This window comes from Triticum urartu, chromosome 1A (genome assembly GCF_056163025.1).
Source record: "Triticum urartu cultivar PI428250 chromosome 1A, HENAU_Tu73, whole genome shotgun sequence".
Taxonomy (NCBI): Eukaryota; Viridiplantae; Streptophyta; class Magnoliopsida; order Poales; family Poaceae; genus Triticum; species Triticum urartu.
Window position 1 is genome coordinate 28,204,120 of NC_141873.1, and position 20,465 is coordinate 28,224,584.

The 20,465-nt window shown below is 47.7% G+C and overlaps 3 protein-coding genes across 4 annotated transcripts; 1 reads left to right on the forward strand and 2 right to left on the reverse strand.

Annotated features, from left to right (window-relative positions):
* The first annotated feature begins 1,222 nt into the window (after positions 1–1,222).
* LOC125543892 (wall-associated receptor kinase 3-like) lies at positions 1,223–4,735 on the forward strand. Of its 2 annotated transcripts, XM_048707393.2 has the most exons (4): positions 1,223–1,380; positions 1,604–2,518; positions 2,866–3,006; positions 3,339–4,735. In XM_048707393.2, the coding sequence occupies exons 2-4, from the start codon at positions 1,621–1,623 to the stop codon at positions 4,535–4,537; spliced, it is 2,238 nt and encodes a 745-aa protein (XP_048563350.1). In that variant the 5' UTR covers positions 1,223–1,380; positions 1,604–1,620; the 3' UTR covers positions 4,538–4,735. The 2 variants fall into 2 exon arrangements, with proteins under 2 accessions (XP_048563350.1, XP_087401245.1); XM_087545119.1 differs by lacking the exon at positions 1,223–1,380 and having other exon boundaries at positions 1,587–2,518.
* A 1,101-nt stretch (positions 4,736–5,836) lies between these two features.
* On the reverse strand, positions 5,837–7,981 carry LOC125543898 (ATP synthase small subunit 6, mitochondrial). Its single transcript, XM_048707399.2, has 2 exons — positions 7,673–7,981; positions 5,837–6,114 (listed from the first exon to the last, which is right to left on the reverse strand). Exon 1 carries the CDS (start codon positions 7,863–7,865, stop codon positions 7,686–7,688), a length of 180 nt encoding a protein of 59 aa, XP_048563356.1. The 5' UTR covers positions 7,866–7,981; the 3' UTR covers positions 5,837–6,114; positions 7,673–7,685.
* Positions 7,982–13,038: 5,057 nt separating this feature from the next.
* LOC125532602 (uncharacterized) lies at positions 13,039–14,162 on the reverse strand. The gene is made up of 2 exons (XM_048696604.1): positions 13,629–14,162; positions 13,039–13,542 (listed from the first exon to the last, which is right to left on the reverse strand). Exons 1-2 carry the CDS (start codon positions 14,160–14,162, stop codon positions 13,039–13,041), a joined length of 1,038 nt encoding a protein of 345 aa, XP_048552561.1.
* Between the last annotated feature and the right edge of the window lie 6,303 nt (positions 14,163–20,465).

The window sequence follows — 20,465 nt, forward strand, 5'->3', positions numbered from 1 at the left end:
TGGACGTGTGGTACTTGTTTTTCGAAGGTTGTCTTTTGTATGCAGTTTAGCTGTTAGTACTACAATTGTGATCGATGCTTGGTTTAAATTCGAACTGAGCATACATTAATCATTACGAGTTAATGGAATACACTTCATTGTTTTCCCTTCAATGTAGATATTGTCGTCTTGTTAGGGCGGGAAGGTCAAGATTTCTCGCCATGCATGCATGAAAACGAGATCTGGTGCCATGTACTTTGTCTCGATCTAAGGCTTCAATGACGACGACTTTACGTCTTTGGGGCTTTCGTACTTAGGGGCACGTGTACAAGGACTTGCCATTGTCATCAGAAGGTCATGCCAGCTTCGATATCAAAGGGACAACAGCATAGTGGTCATTTGGTAATCCAGAAATCTTGATGTAATTTTTTGTTACGTTTGAAGTGTTTTTCTACTTCTGATAAACTTTTTAAAATAAAAATACAAAAATATCATGAAAAAAGAAAAAAGAAAAGCCTAAATTGGTCCTCAATGCTTTGTGATTCATCCATACATGCATGTTACTATGCAGAAATAACTATGTGCGCTTCCCGTCCGTGGTCGTCTGACATCTCCCCTGGGCCGGGCTTATCCAGCTGGCTCGCCTCTTGTCTATGTGCTACTGGTTCCAGAAAAACGCACACACAAATACAGTACGTGCTAATTTTGTACTACTACAGCTTATATATAGTCAAAAGGCAAGCGCGCCCATTGGGTATGAATGCATGCTCCCACACGCGCGGCGAGTGGAATGATTTGAACGTCCTTTGAGTGCCTGGCTACCTAACAATAATGAAACCAAAACAGAAATTTGTTACCAGTAGTGTACTCCCATCCCACGAGGCTTTACCACGGCGAGGCCGGCCGACTGCGACCCGTCTCGGCTTACCACGGCGCCGCCAGGCAAAAGGAGAAATCCGCCATGCGCAAATTCATAATGTAATATCAACATGGGTGAGAAATGCACGAATCTCAAGGTTTTGGACGGCCAAGACAGGCAGGGACGTCCGTCGACGTACGGTGGGAAACCGTTTTTTGGACGCTGACCATGAGATCTCTCCACTTCCGCTTATTCTTCTTTGCAAAAGAGAAGTCCGCCGTTTGCCCATGCAAGTAGCTGCGTGCGTATTGACTTTTTGACTAGTCGACCTGCCGCTGGCCATAGACTTTTTGACAAGTCCGCCGTTTAAGATAAGAGAGCTCTACGTCGTCGTCCTCGTGTGCGCCTACCTGCTACCGTTGGCTGTTCTTCACAACACAATTAGCACAGAGGGACTTCCGGAGCAAGCACAAATTAATTCTCGAGCGAGCACGAGAGAGCGGCTCCTCCAAGATACGTGCGGCTTCTCCAAGATATATCAGGTGAGTTCTATGCTGTAATATGTTTTCGAAATATATCATCTTCTCCACGCTTGTGTTGAGTATGCTGCTCAAGCCAGAGTTTAGCTATGTTTATCATCAGATCCATTCTGCTTTTCTTGCCGTGCTTTACTTTGTGACCATACAAGAAGCTCACTGGCCTAGCTAGGCGACATATATATGAACTGAAGTATGGGCTTAGCCAGTGTTGTTTACTTTGTTGTAGATCTCAAGCCCAAGAATATGCACGTCTTGTTGCAGCTTGGCCTTCTTGGTCTCATACTTCTTGGGGCACAGCATGCCTTTGGGGCTGAGGTCCCTAGCTCAAACTGCCGAAGGCGGTGCGGCGATGTCGAGATACCGTACCCATTCGGCATCGATCCCAATATCCCCAACTGCTCGCTCGCAGAAGTCTTCGACCTCAGCTGCGAGGTTAGAGACGGCGCCCTCAAGCCCAAGCCGTTCAAGGCCATCTTTGAGGTGCTGGACATCTCCCTCACCCACAGCACCGCCCGGGTGCTCAACTACATCGAGGCTTTCTGCTACAACAACTCCACGAGGAGCATGGAGCATCTCGGCTATCACGAGAGCCAGAACGGAGGGCCTACCTCCGTCTACCGGCTCTCCGACGTCGAGAACAGATTCACGGTCATCGGGTGCAACGCCCTGGGCATCATGTCCGACTTCGCCGGCACGGGGTATCAGGGGATGGGCGTCGCCACGTGCCGCAACCTGTCGGACCTGGTGGACGGGTCCTGCGCCGGCATGGGCTGCTCCCAGACCATGATACCCAAGCGCATGTACTACTACGACACCAACTTCTCCAGCTCCGTCAACACGAGCCGGATCTGGGAGTTCAACCGGTGCAGCTACGCGGTGCTCATGGAGGCCGCGGCCTTCAACTTCAGCACCTCGTACGTCGGCAACACCACCTTCAACGACACGCACCGTGGGCGGGTGCCCATGGTGGTTGATTGGGCTGTGAGAGATGCAAAGTCATGCGACGACGCACGACGGAATACGACCTACGCATGCCTCAGCAGCAACAGCGTGTGCGTGGATTCCGTCAATGATTCCGGCTATATGTGCAACTGCTCGCAGGGGTACAAAGGCAATGCTTATCTCCACGGTGGATGCCAAGGTACGGTAATCTACTAATTACTCCATCATTTTTTAATACTAAGATGGATGTCAAACTTTCTCTATCTTTGACAAGTTTACAATACAAAATCTGTCATGAATTATATTTTCATATTTTATTTGTTTAGTATTTAGTTATTGCTAATTTTCTATGAACTTGGTCAAAGATACAAAAGTTTGACTTTTGAAATAATAATAATACACATTGTAAAGAAGAAACCGGTGGACTATCTTTGTATTGAATGTGTATACACACAAATGTCAATAAAATTGCACTATGAATATATATAAATGTTACTACTATGCCAAAATTCTAATATTTAGTTAGTTTTGCCCATCTTACTGCAGATGTCGACGAATGTAGTAACAAGAACCCATGTCCTTCAGGAGGCACTTGCCACAATACAATTGGAGGATACCGGTGTTCTTGTCGAGTAGGAAGAAAAATGGAAGACAATACATGCAGCCCTGATATCGGCTTAATACTAGGTAACACAAAAAGAAATGAGATCATCTAGCTAAAAACATTACTTTGTTTCCTATCCCTTGAACTTTAAGTCTGTTGGGTTTTCCTTTTGTCTAATTTATGGTGCTAGTTATTTGATATTCTTACTTAAGACGTCAGATGAGGATCAGTGTGTGGATTTGGACATGAGAAATAGACGAAGACCTTAATTATTTGTGTCCCATTCACTAACCGTAAATTTTGAAACTAATAATACATATTTTGTTAGCGAAAGAACACCAACTATCTCTCTCTCTCTCTCTCTCTCTCTCTCTCCATCAAATAGTCGTCTCATCCCATATCGTTATGTATGCAGGAGTTACACTAGGATTATTTGGGGCAATCATTATCGCCATGATCACTGTATTTTGGGGACAAATGATAATCCAGAAGAGAAAATTGGAAAAAGTTAAGAGGGAGTATTTCCGCCAACATGGAGGGTTGCTTTTGTTTGATAGGATGAAATCTGAGAAAGGTCTTGCTTTCACTATATTTTCAGAAGCTGAGCTCATACATGCCACCAACAACTTTGACAGTACCAGAATACTTGGAAAAGGAGGTCATGGAACAGTCTACAAAGGGATATTGAAGAACAACATGACGGTTGCAATTAAAAGATGTGCATTAGTTGATGAAAGGCAAAAGAAGGAATTTGGCCAAGAGTTGCTCATTTTATCCCAAATTAATCACAAGAACATTGTGAAACTCTTAGGTTGTTGCCTTGAGGTGGAAGTTCCAATTCTAGTATATGAGTTTGTTCTAAATGGTACACTTTTCGAGTATATTCATGGAAAGAACCGGTCATCACATATCTCCTTCAGCAATCTCTTAAGAATTTCTCATGAAGCAGCGGAAGGACTCAGCTTCCTACACTCCTATGCATCTCCCCCTGTTATTCATGGTGATGTAAAAACTTCCAACATTCTTCTTGATGACAACCACATGGCCAAGGTATCGGACTTTGGAGCCTCGGTACTAGCCCCATCCGACGAAGAGCAATTTCTCACAATACTTCAAGGTACGTGTGGATACCTTGATCCTGAATACCTGCAAACGTGTCAATTGACAGCTAAAAGCGATGTGTATAGCTTTGGAGTTATCCTTTTGGAGATCCTCACAGGCCAATTGCCACTAAAGCTTGAAGGGTCTGACACACAAAAGATCTTATCATCGACTTTCCTGTCTGCCATGAAGGAGAACAATCTTGATGCAGTGTTGGTCAAACACGTGAAAGAACAAGAGAGCATGGAGTTGCTGAAAGGACTTGCAGACCTAGCAAAGAAATGCCTAGATATGTGTGGTGACAGCAGGCCCTCGATGAAAGAGGTTGCTAATGAGCTCGGCAGATTGAGAAAGCTTCCAATGTATCCCTGGGTGCGGGTGGGCGTGGAGACGGATAGAGAGAGCCTTCTAGGTGGAGATTGCACCGGTGTTCAGGAAATAGAATCTGACTATTCTATGGGAGAAAATGAGAACCAACACATAAATCCAGGAAGTTCATATTATGCTAGGTGACGAAGGCAATTAGATACTCCATTAAGCTACTAGCACTTGCGTGCATAGCTTCTTTAGATACATGTTTCTTTCTGAACATTGTTACCATGTGTATTTCCCCCCTGACTGGCATTCTCGAACGTGTTCTATGTGTATTTGATCTGGTTACAGATAATTGGTTGGATTGGATTTTAACAAAAGGGATGAACTTTTTGCTGACATGTGGAAACTGCTGACAGCTTGGTGGAATGGTGGTCATGTAAAATTCTTAACTTCCAGTACTTCCTCGTCTGCTTTTGCTTATTCCAACTTTACTTTCAGACAATTTCACTCTTGTCCGTGTAGGTGTAGGCGTCTGCTTTTGCTAATTCCAACTTTACTTTCAGAGAATTTCACTGTTAGTCCGTGTAAGCGAAACCATGAACGCCTAAGGTAGTTTGCTTTCGTTGCGCATGAATGCTTGGAACTCATATACTGTTGATTCATTTGATGATAGTGAATCGCGGCTCTTGCGTATGGGGCAAAAAAAGGAGGTCAACAAAGTGCCTCACCCTGTCGAGGGTGCACACTCGGCCAATGTTTTGTGGTAGTTTGAGGATAGTGAAACCCGGGCTACTCCGACAATGTTTTGTGGTAGTAATATTATTGTAAATAAAAAGGGCGGCACACCCGTATGGTATGTGCACCTTTTTCTAGATGTAGTAGGTGTATTCTTATTGCTCTTTCTAATTTACAAAATGTTGTAGAAGTTTCAAAATTTTAAACATTCAAGTAGCAAGTTTATAAACAAACAAGTGCCAGAGTTGTATCTGGGATAGACTATGTACATACCTTACACTTCATGTATTTTGGAAAACAGATGGCTAAATTATTTACAGAATTCAAATTCAGTTCCTTGCACGGGAGCCTGGGAGGCATGACTACAATTAAACTTACTTCAAGATAATAAATTTAAGCAGAATTAAACTTGATTGGAGATCATCAAGTTGATCAAGCTTTTCCTGAAATCCAGCAATTAAGATTCAACCAGCGTAAGCAAGTAAATGCTCTTAACGACCAATGGCAGTAATCAGCAGTATCAACTACTACCTCTCTCTCAGTTTACAGGGCGTGCCCGTGCCCCTAGGTCGTCAATTTGACCAACCTAATGTAAGTCATATATTACAAAAAATATATCAATATAAACTTTAGATGTTCTATTTTAAAATCGTATAATTTTTGTGTTGTATAGTTTATATTAAGGTGATAAAATTGACAACGTAGGTATACGCGTAGGACTTGTAAACTGAAACGGAGGTAGTACCAAAACAAACACTGGAATAAAGCAAACCACACACGGTAACAGATCTGCAAAACAAAACAGAGAGCTATTCATTGTGCATAGACAGAGTGACCCATGGCAGCTACTTTATCCGAAGCCGTTTTTTTCTTGGATTCGACGATTCAAATGTCGCTTATTACATTACAAACCAGAGCAGCAAAAATGCACGCAGTTGGATTTGAACAAAAAACATAAAGTTCAATCACAATAGTGAGGGTGAGGACTGGCTCGCCGCATCAAGGACACATGCCGGTAACTCAGCTGCTGCCCCTGTGACCTGCCAGTAGAGTAATGTTGAGTATTCAGTAACTTGATAGCAAAGTACTAAGGGCATACAAATATTTCTAAAACCCTACGACTTGTATGAAGCAAAGGGCGCAAACACCGAGTCCTCTTTTAGCAGAAATCATGCTGGCTACGATATCAGATTTAGCCGAAGCAGGCATAGGTTTTCATTGCCACAGCAAAAATTAATCCAAAGTGATATGCACATTTTAACAGTCAGTTACAAATGAAAGCTCTAACATTAAGGCAGCTAAAATTCCCTGCAGTGACCAAGGTATATATATTCATATGCTCATAACAATTCAATCCCACGGAAAGGCTCATCATATATAGAAGACCAAACAGAGTTTCACATATAGTCAGATAAATCTCAATGCATTCCGGTATTTTGGCACAAGGAAGATCATCTGCTTGTCATCTTTTGGTTTGATGGCATATAGAAAATTCAAAATAATAGAAAGAGCCAATTGGTGTACCAACTGAACTTTCTCCACACTACATAGAAATGATGATAATTTAAGAAAATGGGACCAGAGTGAACACAGGATAATATAACAACATCATAGTACCAAAAGAGCTAGAGTGACCACATATATAGTAGAAGGTAGTGCTCTAAATCGTTAATGTGGTGAGAAATAACTCCGAAACAATGGTGCTATTGTCATCAGTGGGTCAGGCAGTGCTGTCATAGGCTACAAGATACTAGGGACATTGAATCCTTTTTGCGTCACTACAACTTGCAAAACAGAAATAGCCCTTAGCTTGCTGAAAGAATAATTCTCTCGTATGCTTAGTTTCTGAAGAATAACAGAGGATGCACCAATTAGGAGCAGGTCTGCAACCACATGACTAAGATTCTGGAGTATTGATGGAAGTGTGCAGCAAGGATGATAACACACGTTGGGAATCCAATGCAGTATATTTGAGCAAGAAAAGAACACATTTGATAGAATTACAATGGCATCCATGAGGTCGGAATGGCACGAGTAAAGCCAGAGACTTGAATCAATGCACTAACTCGCCCATTCCTCTACTTGGACGAAACCAATCGATTCAAGTAACCCGATGTTCCACAGACCACGCGGAGTTCAACAGATTACAATAAACCATTTCTCAACAGAAAACCATCATGCGGCGTCCCCCTCATCCGCCCTTCCCCTCTTATCCCACAGACAGGGGTTGATGAACTCACTTGCCCATTCCTCTACTTGGGCCAACCCACACCGCAGATCCATCGTCTAATCGGTTCAAGCGATCCGATGTTCCACAGATCATGCAGCGCTCAATTAATTAGAAGCATTTCTCAACATGGGACACCTCGTGTTGCGTCTCCCTCATGCTACTCCAGATCCCAAACGACTCCACCGATTCCCCGCAGTCGCCGCAGCCCAACGATCAAGACTCCGGCACCAGCCATCTACGTGTGAAGGCGAATCGTACGCCAATCTCTCCCAACCCAACCCAGATCTACGACGAGAACAAGCAGCCGGCAGATCCACGCATCTACCTACCCAAGGACGGATCGAAGGAGGGGAGGGGCGGGGGGATACCTGGCGGCGGTGACTACTTCTTCTTGTGCGCCTGGACGAACTTGGAGTTCTTGAGGTCCTCCTCGGTGAAGCCGGCGGTCATCTTGGTGATGACGGCCCCCGTGACGGCGAAGCCGGCGATGAAGGGCCAGGTGCGGCCCCACTCCCGGCGGAAGAACACCGGCCACGGGTCGAACGCCGAGAAGAACTTCATCTCCGGTGGGTTTGATCTCGACCTCCGCCTTGGATTGGATTGGATTCGAGTCCGCCAAGATCTGGTTCTCTCTCTCGGTTGCGTTGCGGCGTGGACGGGGGGTGAGGGGAAAGAAGAGGAGTGGCTGGCTGTGGGTTGGGTTGAGTCAGTCGTGGTGGCCGGCTGGGTGGGCTTCTCGTGGGCCACGCCATGCGGGCTGGTGTTTGGGCTTCGATGCGTTCCTGAACTTCCGGCCCAGATAGACTTCTTTTCTCAAGAACAAGATGATATTTTTCTCAAAACAAAGAAAAGAAGAACAGGATGCTCTTTTTTCTTCTTCGAAGGAAGAGGAGAAAAGGATTAATCTTAGGAACCACTGAGGCTGCTCGAAAACAAAATTGAGGCTGCGTTTGGCAGCTAAATGTTAGAGCATCTCCAGCCATTGGTCCCCCAGGGGGCGCGTAAATCGCCGCCTGGGGGCGAGGCGACGCTAAAAATCGGCGTGAGGGTTTTCGGGTTCCCAGCCGTTGGCCCCAGGGTCGCCCCAGAAGGCGGTTTTTTTTAAAAAAAAAGAATTCGGCTAAAGTTCGGTAAACTGAACAAAGATTCGGCTAAAGTTCGGCGAACATCACATTACATAGCAAAGTTTAGTAAAAAAATGGCTGCACTACAACTACGGAATGAAGAACTCGCTGAGCGCGGCGAAGTCGTCGACGTCGCCGCCATCCCTGTTGTCGTCCTCGTCGTCCTTCTCCTCCTTGACGCGGGCGCCCCTGCTGGATCCCTGCCCGACGTCGTCCTGGCGGACCGGCGGTGGCGTCGCTGTCATCATCGAGGACGACAACACCTCCCTTGTCGTGGCCACGGCGCCAAAGCGGCGAATTGCTCGTAGGCGCAGCACTGGCGCTGCAGCTCCGTCCGCGCCCACTTCAAGGCAGCCACGTCGTCGAGCTCCTCCTTCACGTCGCCCGCGAGCCCCGGCTCCGTCTTGACGACGGCGAGCCCCCTCCATCTTCGGTTTGACGTAGTGGGGAGGAGCCGAGGAGGAGGCGCGCCCGCCGCCCTCGTTGATGACGATGCCGACGCTGCGGGTGCGCCGGCCGAGCGGCGTCTCCGTTGCGGGCTCGGCCTTGACACCGAACACCGCCGGCGAGCAAGGCGAGTGGGAAGAGGAGCGGGATGAGGAGTGAGAGGACGAGGACAAGGAGGAGCTGAACCTCCTGGGCATCCATTGCCCAGCGCTCCGGCGGGGGACCGGGGCGGCAGCCACGTCAGGGTATGTCAGCGGCGGGTCGTTGCCGCCCTCGAGGTGCTACAGAACCTCGTGCAGCGTGCGGCCGGGGTCGCCCCACCACAGACTATTCTTGACACCCCCACCACCGGCGCCCCGTTGGTGGAGGCCAGCCGGTGCTGGAAGTACGCCGCCCACGCCTCATGGTTGTCAGCGGTGTACTGCGGGAGGGCGCTGCTCCTCCGTCAGTGACGCCCGCATGTGGTCTACCTCGTCAGCGAAGTAGTCGGCGCGCGCGTTGACGTCGGGCACCGGGGGAATGGGGGCGCCACCGGCGCTGAGCCTCCACCCGCCCGGCCCTGCGCGCATGTCAGGCGGCGCCGGGATGTTCGCCTCGAAGAGAAGATACACCTCCCACGCGTGCAGCGAGCGTCGGCCGAAGCCGTTGGCCGCCGCCGCGTCGCCGGGGAATCGCTCGCCCATCGTCGATGTTGGGCTTGGGGAGAGAGGATCGTCAACGGCGGGTGCGCACGGGGAGAGAGAGGCAGAGCACGGCGGGGTGTGACCAGAGGCGAGGGGGAGGCGTCGCTTTTATAGCCGGGGGCCGTGTGTACGCGTGGCGGGAGGGGGGCCGTCGCCACTTCGCCCGTGAGGAATCAATGGAAGGCTGACCGGCGGCAGCCTTGGCATTGATTCCCCGCGGGAAACCGAGGCGTTGTGAGGACGACGAGGCGACTGTCGCTCACGCAACGGGCCCGCGGCTAGTTCGCACCAAAATCGCTCGCCCCGGCGCTCCCAGACGCCCCCCAGCGCGTCGGGTTCGACCTGGGTCCGCCGGTCCCAATTTCGGCCCAACCTAGCGAAAAACGGGATTCTGGAGGCACGACTGGACCAATTTTCGCCTGCCGGCGCTACAAAATCGCCGCGGGGGGGGGGGGGGGTGTTGGGGACGTGGCTGGAGATGCTCTTAAAAACCACCGTTTTAGTAACTTTGTGTTAGCATCTCACAGGGATTCACTAGAGTTTGGGATTTGGATTCAAACTACAATGTTGAATACAAGCATAAGTGTGCTGAGAATGAGAGAAGCACGAAGAAGAAAGGTTGAAAGCCGGAGGCGCTAGAGAAAACCGCCGCTAGTGCCAGTACGGTGAAACCCTCGGATGGCATGTTCGTTGCCTTCCCCTGTCAAAATATGTACGTCGCGTGTATCTAAGAACCAGCAGGAGTAAAGTCTGATTTAAATCTTGAGATTGTAAGGCTCGTCCGAAACGAACTCTTACGTTCTAATCCCTGAAGTTTGTACCCTGTCCTCTTTGATCCTGCCCTAAATGAACCTTCACTCTGTATTGGGAGGGGATTTGGTGACGTGGCACAGTGAGTTCGGGATTGTTGACTTTGACCAAATTAAATATTGCCATGTCAGTGTACACATATGTGGATCGTTTCTTGTTAGTGTGTTGGAGAAAGAAATACTGGAGGGTTTCAGGCAAAAAATAAAAGTCGCCGACGAGGGTTCGAGCAGCAAACCGAGCAGACTGCCGGACCATCCCGCTCTATCTGTCGGACGATATATTCGTGTTCCATATTATGCAATAGCATGCCCATGGCGATGCTGGTACTTATCCAGCCGCTCTAGATCGCCATGCAGTCGCAGGTGATGACGTAGCAGTCCTCGATGCGCTAGTTCCTCCCCTACGCAGTCGCACGCGCACTTGCACTGCATGCTCCGACGAGTGCGATGAAACTGCTCCCACGCGAAGCTGGCTCCAGTTGCTTTCGTATCCAGCCGGAATCAATCAACACTGTATGTTGAAGCTAACTTGTACAGTTGTACGTATGTCTTGTTCTTTCCTTTGTATGGGTACTTGCGTCTCGGCGGACTGCAACGATTCAGCAGTGGTGCATACGTGCATGCATCGATCCAGCAGCAGCGACGGGCATTTCGTCGAACAGCTTGGCTGCAGCAGCGGAGTTCGAGGAGGCATATGCAGTCGCCGGCGGCGGCCACGAGCAGGTCCCACAAGCATATGCTGTATAACTCATACATCCCGGCCTTTTCGGAGCCAAGTAGGAATCCCCCATTTGGATGCGGCTTAAAGGTCAAAAACGACCGGGATAAGTAAGGTCAGAGTACAGATTTCAGGGATTTAGACGTTGGGGTTTATTTGCGTCGTGCCCTACAATCTCAAGGTTTAAAATAGACTTCACTCGAACCGGTAGTGGGTTGGTCCTTGGTTCCCACGTTCCGGGGTCACTAACACTTTGATGATTAAAGAAAACTAACACTTTGATGTGTTTGACATCAATATAAATACCACTGCTTTTATAATTCGTAGTAGCACAAACATTGTAGTGTTTTGTAGTATTTTAAATAGGGTCATGACCTCCTTTTCCTTGACCAAACTGAGAAAGAAAATGTGCCTTTTGGAATCTGTAGTATTAATTGACCAGACATTGGAATACTGATTTATTGTGTTGTCAAACTAGGCCCGAGTATATTTAGGCTACTCATAGTGGGGAGTAATATATACTAGTATCATGCATATGATACTATCTCAATAGTGCATAGTATCATAAAGTAATATCATAGATGGTCATATTTATTGCCATGCATCACACAAAGTAGCCTAGCATTTAACATGATACGGTATCTATCTATGTTACTCTAACCCTCTCTCTTTTATTTAATTGTGTGCCACATAAGCATGTTTGCTAGTCCCAAGCGCATGTTACTGATTATGTTACCCCCACTATGGCCAGCCTTACCTTGGCCCTCCTCCTATAGGCACAAGGTCAAATGATAGGGGACACACTTTTGGGGTTCTCCATAGTCAAACGCGCCGGTATACCCGGCCTATTACATAAACAAAGGCAGGGTTTCACGATTGTTGTATCTCATAATGAAATCTAAATAATAATACTGGGAAAAGAGCCAAGCGAAACATTCAAAGGTTAACACACAACACGAGTAGTTTACGTTCCAGGTTTCCATTTCGCAACTAACCAAACCATACTGAATTTCAGCATGTAGAGGCGTGTTTGGTTCAAGTTGTGAACAGTTCATGCATCGCATACACTTCTCAACCTAGTTTGACTGAGCAAAAACATGCCATCTGCAAGTTGTTTGGTTGCCTGCATCTTGTCCCTGCATTAGGTAATACACAAGTGCTATTTGTTCGGTTGCCTGCATTGGCCCAAGCGGCACATGAACATGACGTTTGGTTGCATACGGCGTACATGATGTGCTTACCTTGTACCCTAATTGGTGAGCTTACCCATAATGATCACACCTAGCACACCAACGCCACAACACAGCAATGGCGATGAACTAGGCGAAGATAATGAAGTTCTTTAGCTTCAGCCGCCAAACTGACGATCCACCTTAGCACCTTCCACTTTAACAACTCCAACCTTGCCACTGCCAACGCTGCTGCCTCCGTGCTTTCGCACCTAGTCGGAGTAAGCTTGTTCTACTGTCTGCCTAATCTTGAACCCTCTATGACTGTTGTTGCTATATGATGCCACTTGTGCACTGCCTTCTTCCCATGAACTGTAAACCCCTGGAGCCTTACCGATGAACACGGCATACCACTTGCCCTAGAAATGCACAAGAGCAAGAGTTGAAGAAGCAAATCAATGGAGCACACAAGTAGCACGCAAAGTAGCACACAAACAACAATGGAGCAGAAGAGAAGAAGTAAAGCATGCATGATCATACGACATAGCAAGTTCTACCTAACACTACCTTAGTTTTAACCTACCACCACATCCAAAAGAGGGTGTCGTCCTACCACCGCAAGTTCACCATCAGCGTGTGGGGTTAGTATATACCATCTCACCAAAATATACATACCATCAAATAGTTTTTCAGCCCTAGCTACACAAAATGTAAGTTGTCATCATTATCGTCGTAGCCACCACCATCGCCGTCGGGGATCATGCACGCTCACAGGCAGCACTACTCAGTAGTAGTGCTTGCCCAGCCAGCTCCTGAGCCACAACACCCTGTGAGTGTCTGCCATGGCAACGAACCCAACACCCTGGGCCTTGTTGTCAAGCAGGTGGCTGAGAGCTGCCATGAGAGCCTCGTCGCTGAAGCCATCCTGGGTCATGACAGCGCCATACAGGTCAGGGTGGATGTCGAGGGGCTTGCACTCCCTGATGGCTGTTGTCATCTCCTTCACCGCCTCAGTCATGCTGTAAAAGACATTGATCTCCTCCTCCATCAGGCCTCCTCTCTTCCTCTTCCTATCATGGACGGGGTCAAATGTCTTGTCGAAGGGCTTGTCAGGGCCATCAAGGACCTCGATGTCCGGGGTCCTAGGGAAGTCTGGCATGGGAGAACCAAGAGGCTCCCCCGAGCCCATGGCATGCTTCCCAGTTGCCAACCCGAAGGAGAAAATGTGCTGCATCTGGCTGTAGTTCTGTATGGGTGTGTTGAGGAACTCAGCGTCCCTTGGGTGGTCCTAAGAATGAAACACAAGTGTTGTTAGTTGCGATTAGGAGTAGGCAATGGTGGACAGTATGAAAAGGAAGAGGGCTGTGAGCTAACCGCGACATGGCCGACGTAGTGCTCTGCCTCCAAAACTATGGAGCAAGTGTTCTCATCCCATGAGGCGCCGCTAAGGTCTCTTAGCTTGGACACTTGGATCCATCGACCTCTCCACTTCCTTAGGTGGTTGTACACCTGAGTGGCAGACACCTCTTGCCCACAGAACTCGAACACCTGCTTCGCAACGGTGTTCAAGTGCATCTCCTTGAAGCCCTTGTCAGTCCTAACTCCACTAGAGATGAGCTCACACATCTTGTTCAGCACGAACGTGGACTTGAACAGCTGCCACTTCATGTTTTTCGACCTACCATCCTTCTTTGCCTTTGTTGTTGCTACCTTGAGTGCAGTGGCAGCAACAGCAGCAGCAGAAGTTTTCTCAACGAGCACTACTGGCACATAGACAGAATCAGATGCGAACACCTCTGAATCAGGTGACATCTCGGACATAGGATGCGAGTCCTCGAAAAATGATGGAGCAAACTTGCTGTCGGACAGGACAAGGGCCTGACTAAGATCTTGCATCTGCGTGGTCATGTCCTACAATCGTAGCACGCATTGACAGTAAGCATAGCACACAACATACCGGACAATCCATGAAAGCAGGAGCATACATGTACATGGTTCATCACTATCATAGCAAGCACATGCTTCATCACTATCATACTAAGCACATGGTTCATTGCTATCACACTAAGCATACCGGACAATCTATGAGCACGAACATACATCTACAACAAACAACATGCTACAAATGGACCACCAATAGCTACAAATCACAGATCTAAGCACAAATCAACACAAGCACAAGGTTCAACTTCAAACTCTACTACTAATCTAGCCTACCACATGCTTGAACATCTAGCCCTACCACAAATTGCAACCGCAGCATAGCAATTAACCATATGAGCTTACAGATCAGACCACTAATCAACCATGCATCTAGATCAAACCCAAGCTGCAGATCAGATCTAGCTAGAAGGAACAAAGAGAAAGGGGGATTAAACTCACAGAGGCCATGGCTGTAGCTCAAGGACGAGGGGGGACAGTCGTAGAAGATCAACGCCGGCCGGTGAAGGAGCGCCAACACCGTGGACCGCCGGCCAATGAAGATGTGCCGTTTACCTGCTTGTCGGTGCCGATGCACGTCGGCGGGAAAGCTCAAAGGGAGGGAGAATGGTGGCGGGAATTGGGGCGGTGAGGGAGGGGCAAAATAGGGGTGGACTCGGTGGAAGGTGAGCCGAAATGCTCCCGCCGATTTTTCGGCGATGCAGGCGAGCTCGCGCCATCTCTCTGGTCGCACGAGGAGAGAAGCGCGTCGCCCTCCCCTGCCTCGCCCGAGCCAGGCTTGCGAGCTACTGCCAATTCGGGCATTTCCCCTGGGCCTGGTCTAGACGTGCTTTAAGTTCCGTGTCATGCGGGCCGCACAGTAAATGCAGGCAACCAAACAGGCCAAGTTCTTCCTGCATGGGCCATGCTGGGCCATATGCAGGCAACCAAACACGCCCTAGAACTCTGGCTGCTGGTTGAATCGACGGAAGCGTTTGCATATCACCACATAGTTAACGTCATGAGTGACTCTTGTCTGAACCAATTTTTGTCTGAATATTTAAGTTACAATCAAGTTGTAACTCCTGAAAGACAAAGCTCCACATAGACGGAGACCTTCTTAATGTAATACTCTTGAAACAAACACACAAAGAAACAACAAAAATCATGAATCCAATGGTAACGAAGACCACTCTTATTTGAGCTTCAGGTAACGAGAATAGTAGCTTCAGGAAGCCATTCCAACCAAGCACACCGGAGTCAGAGGCGTGCGCCACCCGCCGCGTGAGGCAGCGGGCAAGGGAGAGGGGCGCGGCGAAGAGCTCTGTCCACCGCCACCGCGGGTTACCCGCGGAGCCCGACGAGGACGAGCGGCTCCTTGATACGTCTCCAACGTATCTATAATTTATGAAGTATTCATGCTATTATATTATCCATCTTGGATGTTTAATGGGCTTTACTATGCACTTTTATATTACTTTTGGGACTAACCTATCAACCCAGAGCCCAGTGCCAGTTTCTGTTTTCCCCTTGTTTTAGTGTTTCGCAGAAAAGGAATATCAAACGGAGTCCAAACGGAATGAAACCTTCGGGAAAGTTATTTTTGGAAAGGAAGCAATCCAGGGGACTTGGAGTGCACGTAAGGGAAGCAACGAGAAAGGCATGAGGCAGGGGGCGCGCCCACCCCCCTGGGCGCGCCCTCCACCCTCATGGGCCCCTCGTGGCTCCCCTGACCGACTTCTTTCGGCTATATATGTCCATATACCCTAAAAACATCGGGGAGCATAATAGATCAGGAGTTCCACCGCCGCAAGCCTCTGTAGCCACTGAAAACCAATCGGGACCCTGTTCCGGCACCCTGCTGGAGGGGGGATCCCTCACCGGTGGCCATCTTCATCATCCCGGCGCTCTCCATGACGAGCAGGGAGTAGTTCACCCTCGGGGCTGAGGGTATGTACCAGTAGCTATGTGTTTGATCTCTCTCTCTCTCTCTCGTGTTCTTGATTTGACACGATCTTGATGTATCGCGAGCTTTGCTATTATAGTTGGATCTTATGATGTTTCTCCCCCTCTACTCTCTTGTAATGGATTGAGTTTTCCCTTTGAAGTTATCTTATCGGATTGAGTCTTTAGGGATTTGAGAACACTTGATGTATGTCTTACCGTGCTTATCTGTGGTGACAATGGGATATCACGTGATCCACTTGATGTATGTTTTGGTGATCAACTTGCGGGTTTCGCCCATGAACCTATGCATAGGGGTTGGCACACGTTTTCGTTGACTCTCCGGTAGAAACTTTGTGGCACTCTTTGAAGTTCTTTGTGTTGGTTGAATAGATGAATCTGAGATTGTGTGATGCATATCGTATAATCATACCCATGGATACTTGAGGTGACAATGGAGTATCTAGGTGACATTATGGTTTTGGTTGATTTGTGTCTTAAGGTGTTATTCTAGTACGAACTCTATGATAGATTGAACGGAAAAAATAGCTTCATGTTATTTTACTACGGACTCTTGAATAGATCGAGCAGAAAGAATAACTTTGAGGTGGTTTCGTACCCTACCATAATCTCTTCGTTTGTTCTCCGCTATTAGTGACTTTGGAGTGACTCTTTGTTGCATGTTGAGGGATAGTTATATAACCCAGTTATGTTATTATTGTTGAGAGAACTTGCACTAGTGAAAGTATGAACCTTGGGCCTTGTTTCCTAGCATTGCAATACCGTTTACGCTCACTTTTACCACTTGCTACCTTGCTGTTTTTATATTTTCAGATTACAAAAACCTATATCTACCATCTATATTGCACTTGTTGTTGGAAATATGCCCTAGAGGCAATAATAAAAAGCATTATTATTATATTTCCTTGTTCATGATAATTGTCTTTATTCATGCTATAATTGTATTATCCGGAAATCGTAATACATGTGTGAATAATAGACACCAACATGTCCCTAGTAAGCCTCTAGTTGACTAGCTCGTTGATCAACAGATAGTCATGGTTTCCTGACTATGGACATTGGATGTCATTGATAACGAGATCACATCATTAGGAGAATGATGTGATGGACAAGACCCAATCCTAAACATAGCACAAGATCGTATAGTTCGTTTGCTAGAGTTTTTCCAATGTCAAGTATCCTTTCCTTAGACCATGAGATCGTGTAACTCCCGGATACCATAGGAGTGCTTTGGGTATACCAAACGTCACAACGTAACTGGGTGACTATAAAGGTAGACTACGGGTATCTCTGAAAGTATCTGTTGGGTTGACACGGATCAAGACTGGGATTTGTCACTCCGTATGACGGAGAGGTATCACTGGGCCCACTCGGTAATGCATCATCATAATGAGCTCAAAGTGACCAAGTGTCTGGTCACGGGATCATGCATTACGGTACGAGTAAAGTGACTTGCCGGTAACGAGATTGAACGAGGTATTGGGATACCGACGATCGAATCTCGGGCAAGTAACATACCGATTGACAAAGGGAATTGTATACGGGGTTGCTTGAATCCTCAAAATCGTGGTTCATCCGATGAGATCATCGAGGAGCATGTGGGAGCCAACATGGGTATCCAGATCCCGCTGTTGGTTATTGACCGGAGAGCGATCTCGGTCATGTCTACATGTCTCCCGAACCCATAGGGTCTACACACTTAAGGTTCGGTGACGCTAGGGTTGTAGGGATATGTATATGCAGTAACCCGAATGTTGTTCGGAGTTCCGGATGAGATCCCAGACGTCACGAGGAGTTCTGGAATGGTCCGGAGGTAAAGAATTATATATAGGAAGTGCTATTTCGGCCATCGGGACAAGTTTTGGGGTCATCGGTATTGTACCGGGACCACCGGAAGGGTCCCGGGGGCCCACCGGGTGGGGCCACCTGTCCCGGGGGGCCACATGGGCTGTAGGGGGTGCGCCTTGGCTTACATGGGCCAAGGGCACCAGCCCCAAGAGGCCCATGCGCCTAGGGTTTCAAAAGGGGAAGAGTCCCACAAGTGGAAGGCACCCCTAGGTGCCTTGGGGGGGAGGGAAACCTCCCTTGGCCGCCGCCCCCCTAGGAGATTGGATCTCCTAGGGCTGGCGCCCCCCCTAGGCCCTCCTATATATAGTGGGGGAAGGAGTGATTTTTACCCACGCCTTTGGTTGCCTCCTTCTCCCTCTCCAACACCTCCTCTTCCTCCATAGCGCTTGGCGAAGCCCTGACGGAGTACTGCAGCTCCATCACCACCACGCCGTCGTGCTGCTGCTGGAGCCATCTTCCTCAACCTCTCCTTTCCCCTTGCTGGATCAAGAAGAAGGAGACGTTACGCTGACCGTACGTGTGTTGAACGCGGAGGTGCCGTCCGTTCGGCGCTAGGATCTCCGGTGATTTGGATCACGTCGTGTACGACTACCTCATCCCCGTTCTTTGAACGCTTCCGCTCGCGATCTACAAAGGTATGTAGATGCATCCGATCACTCGTTTCTAGATGAACTCATAGATGGATCTTGGTGAAACCGTAGGAAATTTTTTTGTTTTCTGCAACGTTCCCCAACAGTGGCATCATGAGCTAGGTCTATGCGTAGTTCTTCTTGCGCGAGTAGAACACAATTTGTTGTGGGCGTAGATGTTGTCAACTTTCTTGCCGCTACTAGTCTTATCTTGCTTCAACGGTATTGTGGGATGAAGCGGCCCGGACCAACCTTACACGTACGCTTACATGAGACCAGTTCCACCAACTAACAGGCACAAGTTGCATAAGGTGGCTGGCGGGTGTCTGTCTCTCCTACTTTAGTTGGAGCGGATTCGATGAAAAGGGTCCTTATGAAGGGTAAATAGAAGTTGACAAATCACGTTGTGGCTTTCACGTAGGTAAGAAAACGTTCTTGCTAGAACCCTGTTTCAGCCACGTAAAACTTGCAACAACAATTAGAGGACGTCTAACTTGTTTTTGCAGCAAGTGCTTTGTGATATGATATGGCCAAAGTTGTGATGAATGATGAATGATATATATGTGATGTATGAGATGTTCATGCTATTGTAATAGGAATCACGACTTGCATGTCGATGAGTATGACAACCGGTAGGAGACATAGGAGTTGTCTTTATTTTTTGTATGACCTGCGTGTCATTGAGAAACGCCATGTAAATTACTTTACTCTATTGCTAAACGCGTTAGCCATAGTAGTAGAAGTAATAGTTGGCGAGCAACTTCATGGAGACACAATGATGGAGATCATGATGATGGAGATCATGGTGTCAAGCCGGTGATAAGATGATCATGGAGCCCCAAGATGGAGATCAAAGGAGCTGTGTGATATTGGCCATATCATGTCACTATTATAATTTGATTGCATGTGATGTTTATCATGTTTTTGCATCTTGTTTACTTAGAACGACGGTAGTAAATAAGATGATCCCTCATAATAATTTCAAGAAGTGTTCCCCCTAACTGTGCACCGTTGCGACAGTTCATTCGTTTCTAAGCATCACGTGATGATCGGGTGTGATAGATTCCAACGTTCACATACAACGGGTGTAAGACAGATTTACACATGCAAACACTTAGGTTGACTTGACGAGCCTAGCATGTACAGACATGGCCTCGGAACACAGAAGACTGAAAGGTTGAGCATGAGTCGTATAGAAGATACGATCAACATGAAGATGTTCACCGATGTTGACTAGTCCGTCTCACGTGATGATCGGACACGGCCTAGTTGACTCGGATCATGTTATACTTAGATGACTAGAAGAGGGATATCTATCTAAGTGGGAGTTCATTGAATAATTTGATTAGATGAACTTAATTATCATGAACTTAGTCTAAAATATTTACAATATGTCTTGTAGATCAAATGGCCAACGTAGTCCTCAACTTCAACGCGTTCCTAGAGAAAACCAAGCTGAAAGACGATGGCAGCAACTACACAGACTGGGTCCGGAACCTGAGGATCATCCTCATAGCTGCCAAGAAAGATTATGTCCTACAAGCACCGCTAGGTGACGCACCTATTCTCCCTGCAGAACAAGACGTTATGAACGCTTGGCAGGCACGTACCGATGACTACTCCCTCATTCAGTGCGGCATGCTTTACAGCTTAGAGCCGGGGCTCCAAAAGCGTTTTGAGAGACATGGAGCATATGAGATGTTCGAAGAGCTGAAAATGGTTTTCCAAGCTCATGCCCGGGTCGAGAGATATGAAGTCTCCGACAAATTCTTTAGCTGTAAGATGGAGGAAAATAGTTCTGTCAGTGAGCACATACTCACTATGTCTGGGTTACATAACCGCTTGACTC

Excerpts from the sequence above, each read along its gene's own strand:
- LOC125543892 (XM_048707393.2), top strand. The coding sequence starts at position 1,621 with ATGCACGTCTTGTTGCAGCTTGGCCTTCTTGGTCTCATACTTCTTGGG. Across the intron at positions 2,519-2,865 it reads TCTCCACGGTGGATGCCAAG|ATGTCGACGAATGTAGTAAC; the intron begins GTACGGTAATCT and ends ATCTTACTGCAG. Across the intron at positions 3,007-3,338 it reads TGATATCGGCTTAATACTAG|GAGTTACACTAGGATTATTT; the intron begins GTAACACAAAAA and ends TTATGTATGCAG.
- LOC125543898 (XM_048707399.2), bottom strand. The coding sequence starts at position 7,865 with ATGAAGTTCTTCTCGGCGTTCGACCCGTGGCCGGTGTTCTTCCGCCGG.
- LOC125532602 (XM_048696604.1), bottom strand. The coding sequence starts at position 14,162 with ATGACCACGCAGATGCAAGATCTTAGTCAGGCCCTTGTCCTGTCCGAC. Across the intron at positions 13,543-13,628 it reads ACTACGTCGGCCATGTCGCG|GACCACCCAAGGGACGCTGA; the intron begins GTTAGCTCACAG and ends TTTCATTCTTAG.